Here is a 10,321-nt window from a genome sequence, read left to right on the forward strand (position 1 = left end):
TATTGGCGACTAGTCTGAACAAGGCCTAAGACAGTGGTGAGGTGTGCTGTAGGTGTGACAGAGGAGTTCAAGGTGGAGGTGGGACTGCATCAGGGATTTGCTCTGAGCCCCTTCTTGTTTGCTATGGTGATGGACAGGCTGACAGATGAGTAAGACAGGAATCTCCATGGATTATGAAGTTTGCAGATGACATTGTAATCTGTAGTGAGACCAGGGAACAGGTGGAGGAGAAGCTAGAGAAGTGGAGGTTTGTCCTGGAAAGGAGAGGAATGAAGGTTAGCCGCAGTAAGACAGAGTACATGTGTGTGAATAAGAGGAACCCAAGTGGAACAGGTGGAGAAAAGTGTCAGGTGTGATGTGTGATAGAAGAGTTTCAGCTCAAATAAAGGAAATGTGTACAAAACTGTGGTGAGACCAGCTATGTTGTTTGGTCTAGAGATAGTGTCACTGAGGAAAAGACAGGAGACAGAGCTGGAGATAGCAGAGATGAAGATGCTGAGGTTCTCTCTGGGAGTGACCAGGATGGATAGGATCAGGAATGAGTACATCAGATGGGCAGCACGTTAGCGGTTTTGGAGATAAAGTCAGAGAGGCCAGACTGAGATGGTTTGGACATGTCCAGAGGAGAGATGGTTAATATATTGGTAGAAGGATGCTTAGTTTTAAACTAAAACTAGAGGAGGCCTAGAGAAATACCAAAGAGGAGGTTTATGGATGTAGAGAAAGAGGACATGAAGGTAGTTGGTGTGAGAGAAGAGGATGCAGAAGACAGGGTTAGATGGAGGCAATTGATTCGTAGTGGCGACCCTTCGGGAAAAACCGAAAGGAGAAGAAGGAGACTAATAATCCACAGAATTAATGTTAAACCTTAACCCCATTTAATCCCACCGGAAGATCAATTGAGTATCAGCTATCACTATCATCTCTCACAAGCTGGTGTGTGTGTGTGTGTGTGTGTGTGTGTGTGTGTGTGTGTGTGTGTGTGTGTGTGTGTGTGTGTGTGTGTGTGTGTGTGTGTGTGTGTGTGTGTGTGTGTGTGTGTGTGTGTGTGTGTGTGTGTGTGTGGTGTGTGTGTGTGTGTGTGTGTGTGTGTGTCAGCCCAAGTTCAGGTCAAGGTCACTAATCTCATGATACAGAATATCTGGTTAGGGTTCAGAAAGTGTCAATTTCTATTTACTGACAAATAGAAGTGGAGTAACACAAGCTTGCATTCTGAAATTTATTTGTATGTATTAAAACAATAGAACATTAAAACCTGGACATACCTCGTTACAATAGCAGGTTTCTATAGTATCCCCCTACACCTGGTATAGAATTGGTTTAGCCAGCCTGTTAAGAACTTGAACATTTTGAGGTGGTTTTTCGGATGTCTTGTCCAACAAACTCAGCATGCAGTATGAAAGTTTGGGCATCTTACAGTTCCAGATTGATTTTTAACTGCAAAGGAGAAGTCTATCATACTCTTTCTATAGCACAATCTTTTCATTATTTTAATTATTATTGAGGTTGACGGGCAAATGGACTAGAAAGAAGGGTGCTGGTGGTGGTGGTGGGGTTGGCGGGGGTAAACGACAAAAAGACAGGGAATTTGAAATAAAGGAGTTTAAAAGAGGAGAGAGGAACGTGAGAAAATTTGTGAAGAAGAAATGTACTGTAATGACAAACAGCCCCCCAGTGGAAAACGTGCAGGGGCCCAAACTACCAGTGTCCCACAGATCCTGAAAGGCCTTAGATCTACAAGGAACAGCACGCATTCCGTTTCCTTCAATGTAAGAAAAATGTAAAACTGGAAACACTCATTAAAATCCAAAAGATAAAAATATTATATATGAAGCAGGATTATTGTGTGCTCCAAACAAGCCCTCAAGATGAATTGATGGATGGATGCTGTTCACATGGAGTGAGTCATCCTGTGACTGTTGGGTTACTGGGGGGGGGGGGTAATTCTGACTCTCTGTAGGGTAGCGATAGTACAGCAGCATGATGTTCTGTACTTTAATATCCTCTCCAATACAGAGTACAGGCCACGACCCAAAGGAAAGTTACAAGACTGCTAAAAATAGGCTTTTAATTATTCTTGAGCTCACTGAATCAGCACTTTACAGCTACGCTAACTTGCCTTACAATTCCCTGCAATAAAAAATTTGCAGACTACAGCACTGGTGTAACAGCTGAAAACCAGAAAACCCCAAATCAGCTTTAAATATGGAATAAAAACAAAATTCTGTGAAACAAATGGACAGAAGATGACTGAATGGATGTAGTGTGTCATGAAATTTATTTTCTCTGAAAAGGATGAAGGCAGCATGATGGGGCAGTGGATACCGCTGTTGCCTCACAGAAAAAATGTTTTGGGTTTGAGTCCTTTCTGTGTGGAGTTTGCATCTTCTACCAGTGTCTGCATGGGTTCTCTACGGCTTCCTCCCACCTCCAGAAACTTACAGTTTAAGTGAATTGATCAATGTAAATTGTCTGTAGGTGTGAGTGGTTGTTGGTCTTTTGTGTGGCTCCACAATGCACTGGTGATACGTCTGGAGCATGCCCTGCCCCTCCCCTGTAGCCAGCTAATAGGCCCCCGCTGACCTTATCAATCACTTTTTACCCTTCTTCTAAATCATTACTTCTTTTATTCATTCTGTTGCACTCATCCTTACATTTGCAATGATTCTTCTTCATTTACGCTCTTCCTTCCATTATCCCCCTTGTTTTGTCACCGTCATAATACTGGCCATATGTATGCCTACAGGTCAGGAGGTCAGGGTTAGTTTAGCCCATTTGTGGCAACAGACAAACACCCACAGAAGTCATTCACAACAGAACTGTTGGACTGCACCCAGCTCATAAATTCATAAAAAGTCCTTCCTCAGATAATTTGTTGAATAGCTCATGGTTTGTTTAATGCAGAGTGTAAGTTAGCCAGAGTTTTCCTGGCTAAAGAAAATGAATGGAAATGATAAATTTCTCAGTCTTTCAGATGGAGTTGCAGGATAATAGTTATAAAATTCTGATCTCAATGATCTCAAACACATTTGTAAATGATGGTGATTTTTCTGCTTTCTATACTCCCAAACACAAAACTGATGTGGCCCTCTGCCTCAACCGATGACACTATATTTACAACAACCAATGCTCTGCTTTCTCCTTCAACCTGTGACAATATGGTGTAATTCTCCCTCAACCTATGACAAAGTAGTATACAGTGCGCCCTCACGCATTCGCGCATTAACACTCACGACTCCACATCATCGCAGATTTTTGGTCGGCAGTCACGTGATACCATACTTGCATTCTATTGGCTGCCGGCATCTGGAACTACGCTCTGTTCCGTCAGTCTCGGACTTTCTAGAGACACAAAGGGTGCTTTAAACAGTCTATCAGAGTGTGAGGAAAAAGTAATAGAGATAGAAAGTGGTTTGATATCAGTATGGGGAGGGTTCATAAATGTTTATTACTGTAAATAATAAAATAGATTGCAATCTCGATCGTGGATTCATTAATCGTGTGTTGTTCCTGGAATGCATTAACCGCGAAGAATGAGGGCGCACTGTATTTCTCCACCTACATATATTTGAATAAGCTCACTTGAAAACCTCACGGTGTCACGTTTTAGCTCCACCCACTACCGCCCAACAAATCCCGGTGCATCTGCCAGCAGGAATCACGTGAACAATATGGCGTAAGGCATCGGCCAGTGAGATTTTTTGTTGCGATTACACATTTCATTCACACGACAACGCAGATATTTGGGACGAAAACGTCGTCCAAAGTGAAGTTTTTTGAAAATGCCGGGTCTGCGTTGTCGTGTGGACACTTTAACCAAAACTTTTTCTATCTGAGGTGCATTTCCCTGCGCAGTTAGTGTGTGACCCATGTCTACATGTACACAGGATAGACGGAGTTAAAATCGGCTATTTTCTGACATAACAGCTCCACATCGAAGATGTGTTGATAAGCATGCTTGACAGTTGGATATATGTTCATCTGTTTCTTTCTTTATGAGTCATAAAGTTTATATATATATATTTATTAATTTATTCATTCAAGTTCCTCGCCAATAACGCCGACGCCAGTTCGGGGTCTGACCGGGTTGCATTGCCTGCTGGCGGAAGAACTCTGTGATGGCTGCGCTTGGTTTATAATACCACATGCTTTCACATGTTTGGGATGAAGTCTGATACATATTACTGTTTTATCATGGAATTTCCAGTTTCCCACTAGTAAATATATATGAAAAGGTGAAACACTCTGAAGAACAGCGATCGATACTCTACTGTACTCTAATGTTCAGATAGCCACTCATTCATTAGGCAGGCACATCAGAGGACAGAATATTCAATCTAGTAATCTTTGCACAGCCATCAGTGACTGTCTACACTTACTGTCATACTAGGATTATGTTGTATTTTGACTGAGTACACAGAACTCTGGCCTACACATCACACACATGTCCCCCACAGTGGACACCACACAATGTTGACATGCACCCAGAGTGGACCATCCTGTTTTCCTCATGTAGTCACCGCAACATGTTTTCATTTTCGTGTCTTGAAATCTTGTCTGATTCCACCATCTGAAAGTTAGCGCAGCAGAGCCATCCAGCTGCCGCACAGCGATGTGCAAAACATGGCGCTCCTTCATTGTTCAGAACTTCTGCACCACCTCCTGAAACTGTAACCCACACTTCACACCTCCAAACCAAAACTCCCACAAAGCAGTGCAACAAGTTCCACGGTTACTTCTCCCTTCGGTCAGTTCTTGGCTCCATGAATAATGTCGTTTGTAAGTGAACCGAGCAAGAACCGGGTCAACACCCGTCCAAACCTCAGCGCGCCAGATTAAATGTTTTAAATCCACCAGTATTCAAACAGGGATAGCAGCAAGATAGTAGTTTCTACCTAACGACCACACTCAGGATCTTGTGTTCTGTCTCGTTAAAAGGCGAGTGTTTACTGGATTGGTTCGTCTGGGTCCCAGTCATGAACACGCAGCGGCTTCTTCATATCTAAGGGGACCGCTGCATGACGTCAGCCTTCATTCCACGTTCACGCAGCTGTCACGTCGGGCTGAGGTTAAACAGACTAAACGAGCAGAAGGCGTTTGGATCGGAGGCTAGAACGCAGAACCTACTTGAAGGTGAGGATGCACAGCGGCCGGTAGGACTTGTGGCTCGTGTTGTCCGCCATCCTCTTGCCCCAGAAGTCGTTGCTGAAGATGTTGGTGAGGCTCGAACCCGGTCGGACGTCCGGGTTGTTGAGGATAGCCCACACATCGTCATGCACCAACTCTCCGTGAAGAGAGTTGCTGTAGCACAGGACGCACAGCGCGGTCAGCGCGGCGAAGCGAACCGCAGCCCACGCCACCTCGGGACCGGCGGACTCCCGCGGCAACGAGAGGCCCTTCTTGCCCAGTGACGGTGCTGTCATGTCGGCCTTATCATCATCCGTGATTCCGCAGGGCTGCCGGTGAAGCTGGACGGGCCGGAGGAGAGGTACATTCCGCCCAGCAGGTAGCGGCGACGTTTTTCCCCCGACTCAGGACTGTGGGCTCAGTTTGATGCGTTCAAGTGAAGTCGGAAATATTAGTTTCTGAGTCGAGAGGGGGGGACGGTGGCTGCGATCTTGAGTTTTTTTGTGAGGAGATAGAAAAATAGATGATTGATTTACTTAGTTATATGTATTAAGGCTATTAATCAAACAAGAATCCGTTTATTCAACGTTTTTATTCAGTATTTCTTGTGTCGGTAACAAATCTGAATATTTACTGTCGCAAAATGAGAAAACCACCACTTGAAACATAGTATTCATTAGTTTTCGTTCAAACAATCCGTTGCCAAGTATTGAAATCTTCACTCAATGTTATTTTTCTTATTAGCTGGAAGCCTCATATTATCCAACTAAAACGCAACATCAGACCCACGACCCCGCTCCTTGGCGCATGCGCAAGAGGACGCCGCCTAAGTGGATCGATGGAAATGTGAGCTGCAGCAAGTCGCTGCTTCTTTCTGCTGTCTGCACGAGTTGTGTCGCTATGAAGCGGGTTTGACCGCCACGCGTGTTTTTTTGTTTTTGTTTTTTTTAGTCATTCTGGTTAATGAACTACTAAAAGGGGGGAGATCATGATGACGACCAGAGCAAAGATACACATAACTCCACGAGAGACGCACGTAGAGTTAAAAAACAACAACAACAAACGTCATAGGCTCCGTTGACAACTAAGAACTACTATTAAAATATTATTTACTGTGTTTATCGGGTGCGTGCAATACAATAAATTCTTGTTATATTTACAAGCCTTACTTTGATATAATGAAATAAAACTGTCATTGGGGGCAATAAATCAGTTCATCTAGAAGAAAAATAAAGTATATGATGAAAAGATCTTACTTACAATGAAGAATGGCAGGGGTTCAGTGATGATCTGGGGCTGCTTTACTTCATATCTGGGACCCTGCTGCATGTAGAGGTCAAATGGATTCCATTGAGCATCAGGAAACCCCACGAGAAAACGTCTCACTATCAGCAAAGAAGCTGAAGCTTGGGCATCGCTGGATGTTGGAAATGGACAATGATCCAAGGTAGACCTAAATGTGTCCTATGGTTTGGTTTCTGAATAATTTTTGGTGGTGGGATTTGTCTGTAGTGGGATTTGAAGAAGGTAGTATGAGGAATGGGCTAATGATTCCTCAGGATATGCACGCACACACACACGGGCAATTTGGAACGACCTATTAACCTGAAGCACATGTTGTTGGAGTTGGGAGGACCCACACAGACACGGGGAGAACATGCAAACTCCAAACAGAACGGGACGTGAACACGGAACTGCCTTGCTATGCAGTAACAGCGCTACCCACTGCGCCAGTGTGCTGAGAAATAGCAATAGTTCTTTAATTGTGGGAAAAATACGTTATATTTGTTTATCTGTTTAAACTTTTGCTTGGTTTTGGTCACTGCAAACAACTGAAGGATTTGTTAGCAAACCTAAAACACAATGGGTCTATTTCACAAAGGCAGGGTTAACCTACCCTGAGGTAAACCTGTGGTTCTGGGTTGCTTTACCCTGAACTTGGAAAAACCAGGGATTTCGGTTTCACAAATGCAGTTCAGGGTTAGTTTTTCTAACCCAGAGTAAATTGACCCGCAGTTTAACAGACACCACAACTTGAAAAAAGCCATCATCAATGGAGCCCCGATTCATCGATTCACCATGACGACGGACGAGATTCGCACCGATGCACTGTTCTGAACTGCGCATGCGCGAGCTAGCCGCAGGTTTTCGTCTGCTCCGTTGTATGTCTTCTTTTTCTATTGTTTTCTTTGTCTTACCTAAGTCTTTTCCTTATCCACTTAACCACGATGGATAGCAGTGTTTTCATGTACTCCAGAGAACAAATGCTGTCCATGAAAGTTAGAGGAGAACCCGGGATACGTGATCTCATCCCCACTGAGATCCAGCGGCGGTACAGAGGGAGCCGGGGAGGTAAACAAAAGCGGGATAGGCTAGCGGCTAGAGCTAACAGCCGCCGGCGGGTCAGACCCTCCGTCCCCTCCATCATCATGGGGAACGTGAACTCGCTGCCCAACAAGGTGGACGAACTGACGGCGCTGTGCAGGACTGAGCAGCGCTACAGGGAGACCAGCTTGTTGGTGTTCTCTGAGACGTGGCTGACGGACCTCGTTCCCGATGCTAACGTCGGACTGACCGGCTTCTCCTCCGTACGAGCGGACCGGGACACGAACACCGCTGGCAAGAAGAAGGGAGGCGGTCTGATCATTTACACCAACAACAGATGGTGTCACCCAGGACATGTGACCGTGAAAACCACGCTGTGCAACAGGGATCTGGAGCTAACAGCTGTTAGCATCAGGCCCTACTACCTGGCGCGTAAATTTTCACACGTCATTGTCCTCGCCGTCTACATCCCACCACGTGCAGACCCAGAGACTGCACGTGAGACCATCTGTACGACCACATCTGATCTTCGGACCCGGCACCCGGAGGCGCTCGTCATCATCACGGGGGACTTTAATCACATCACCTTGGACTCATGTCTCCCCACCATGTCCCAGTGTGTAGACTGTCCCACACGGATCTGTTTTACACGAATGCCAAGGAGGCATACACCGCCACCCCCCTCCCCCCACTAGGCAGATCAGACCACAACCTAGTGTGCCTTCAGCCCACCTACATCCCGCTGGTGAAACGGCTGCCAGCAACAACACGGCAGATCAGGAGGTGGTCCCCGGAAGCAGAGGAGACGCTGAGGGACTGCTTCCAGACCACCGACTGGGATGTTATCGTGGGCTCACATGGGGAGGACATTGAGGGGGCAGCCCAGTGTTTAACAGATTATTTGAACTTCTGTGTGGACACCGTGGTCCCTGTCAGGACAGTCAAGTGTTACCCAAACAACAAACCCTGGGTAACCAAGGAGGTGAAGGCTGTCCTGAACAGGAAGAAGCGGGCGTTCAGGAGTGGGAACGAGGATGCGATGAGAGAGGCCCAGCAGGCAGTGAGACTCTGCCTGAGGGAGGCCAAGGACAACTACAGAAGGAAGCTGGAGAACCAGCTTGGGCGCAACCAAGTGCGGGATGTCTGGAGTGGCATGAGGGCCATCACCGGCTATGGAGAGGGCCGCAGTACAGTGGAGGGGAACGTGGAGAGAGCTGATGAAAACAGCTATTTTAATCGGTTCAGCTCCCCCATCACTCCATGCGCCTGTCCCCTGAGTTCCCCCGGCCCATCTGATCTGACTCCACCTACCTCCTTCTCCCCCTCTCCGTCCGGCTCATCTGCCTCCCCCTCTCCCTCTCCGTCCACCTCGCCCACTTACCTCAGCCCAAACCCAGATCCTTCCTCCACCTTCCTCCACGCCCCCACACACGGCCATCACCGTGGAACAGGTGACGTCTGCGTTGCGGAGGCTTCGCCCAAGGAAGGCGGCCGGACCAGACCAGGTCCCCCCTAGACTCCTCAAGGCCTGTGCTGCCGAACTGGGCGGACCCCTACACCAGGTCTTCGACCTCAGTCTCCGACTGGGGAGGGTCCCATCCTTGTGGAAGACATCTTGCATCGTCCCTGTACCCAAGCGGAGACGCCCCACTGAGCTCAACGACTATCGACCAGTCGCTCTCACGTCGCACGTGATGAAGACCCTAGAGCGACTGGTCCTGGAGCTCATGCGTCCCCAGGTGCAGGGCGCGATGGACCCTCTCCAGTTCGCCTACCGGCCACAAGTTGGGGCTGATGATGCAGTCCTGTACCTCCTCCACCGGGCCCTCTCTTACTTGGATGTCGGGAGTTGTGCAGTGAGGGTGCTCTTTTTCGACTTCTCGAGCGCCTTCAACACCATCCAGCCCCTGCTCCTGCAGGAGAAACTGTCATCCATGGCTGTGGATCCCTACCTCGTTTGCTGGATCACGGACTATCTAACAGACAGACCACAGTACGTCCGTATGGGGAACTGTCTGTCATCAGTGGTGACCAGCAGCACCGGGGCCCCACAGGGAACGGTACTCTCCCCCCTTCTCTTCAACCTCTACACAACGGACTTCCAACACAACTCGGGTACGTGCCACGTGCAGAAGTTCTCTGATGACACTGCAATTGTGGCATGTATCGGGCGGGTGATTAGCAGGAGTACAGGAGAGTGGTGACGGACTTTGTGGGGTGGTGTCAGCGGAACGAGCTTCAGCTGAACATCTCCAAAACCAAGGAGATGGTGCTGGATTTCCGGCGGGCACCACCCTCCCCACAGCCAGTAGTCATCGGGGGTAAGGAGGTGGAGGTTGTGGGGACTTATAAGTACCTGGGGCTGCAGCTGGACAGTAGACTGGACTGGTCGCACAACCTGGACTGTGTATACAAGAAGGGTCAGAGTAGGTTGTACTTCTTGAGGAGGCTGGCCTCCTTCAACATCAGCTCTAATCTGCTCAGACTGTTCTACCAGTCCATTGTGTCCAGTGTGCTGTCCTACGCATTGTGTGTTGGGGTGGTGGTGCCAGGAAACAGGACACAGAGAGACTAGACAGGCTCATCCGGAGGGCTAGCTCTGTGATCGGTCAGGATCTGGACTCGATACAGACTGTTCTAGAGAGGAGGACTATGTCCAGGTTTAGATCGATCCTGGGTAACGCCACCCACCCCCTGCACACCACCTTCACCCAGCAGAGGAGCTCCTTCAGTGGCAGACTGCTGTCACCAAGCTCCTCCACTGAGAGACTCAGGACCTCCTTTGTGCCTCGTGCAATCAGAGGGCACAACCACTCTCTCAGAAGGAGGGGGTCTGAAGCCGCAGGGTCATCGAGGTCAGGTGAGAAGG

At 47.8% G+C, this 10,321-nt stretch overlaps 2 protein-coding genes across 4 annotated transcripts in view; one reads left to right on the forward strand and one right to left on the reverse strand.

Moving 5' to 3' along the window:
* tmtc1 (transmembrane O-mannosyltransferase targeting cadherins 1) overlaps positions 1 to 5,830 on the reverse strand; it is a 58,085-nt gene extending 52,255 nt beyond the window's left edge. Inside the window, exon 1 of one of the 2 annotated variants that reach the window (XM_068306430.1) lies at positions 5,128 to 5,830. In XM_068306430.1, coding sequence (XP_068162531.1) covers positions 5,128 to 5,423 — 296 coding nt within the window. In that variant the 5' untranslated portion in view covers positions 5,424 to 5,830. The remainder of the gene's footprint in view (positions 1 to 5,127) is intronic. The other variant, XM_068306429.1, reaches the window with a different exon arrangement.
* On the forward strand, positions 5,355 to 8,968 carry LOC137589045 (uncharacterized). 2 transcript variants are annotated; one of them, XR_011034133.1, is made up of 3 exons: positions 5,355 to 5,488; positions 5,872 to 5,973; positions 6,079 to 6,242. XR_011034133.1 is itself a non-coding variant. In XM_068306433.1 (3 exons), the coding sequence occupies exon 3, from the start codon at positions 8,048 to 8,050 to the stop codon at positions 8,966 to 8,968; it is 921 nt and encodes a 306-aa protein (XP_068162534.1). In that variant the 5' UTR covers positions 5,355 to 5,488; positions 5,872 to 5,973; positions 7,364 to 8,047. The 2 variants fall into 2 exon arrangements, 1 of the variants encoding a protein (XP_068162534.1); XM_068306433.1 differs by lacking the exon at positions 6,079 to 6,242 and adding an exon at positions 7,364 to 8,968.
* The last annotated feature ends 1,353 nt before the right edge of the window (positions 8,969 to 10,321 follow it).

This window comes from Antennarius striatus, chromosome 22 (genome assembly GCF_040054535.1).
Source record: "Antennarius striatus isolate MH-2024 chromosome 22, ASM4005453v1, whole genome shotgun sequence".
NCBI classification, from domain to species: Eukaryota; Metazoa; Chordata; class Actinopteri; order Lophiiformes; family Antennariidae; genus Antennarius; species Antennarius striatus.

What these genes read in the sequence shown, in the direction of transcription:
- LOC137589045 (XM_068306433.1), top strand. Translation starts at nt 8,048, where the DNA reads ATGTCTCCCCACCATGTCCCAGTGTGTAGACTGTCCCACACGGATCTG.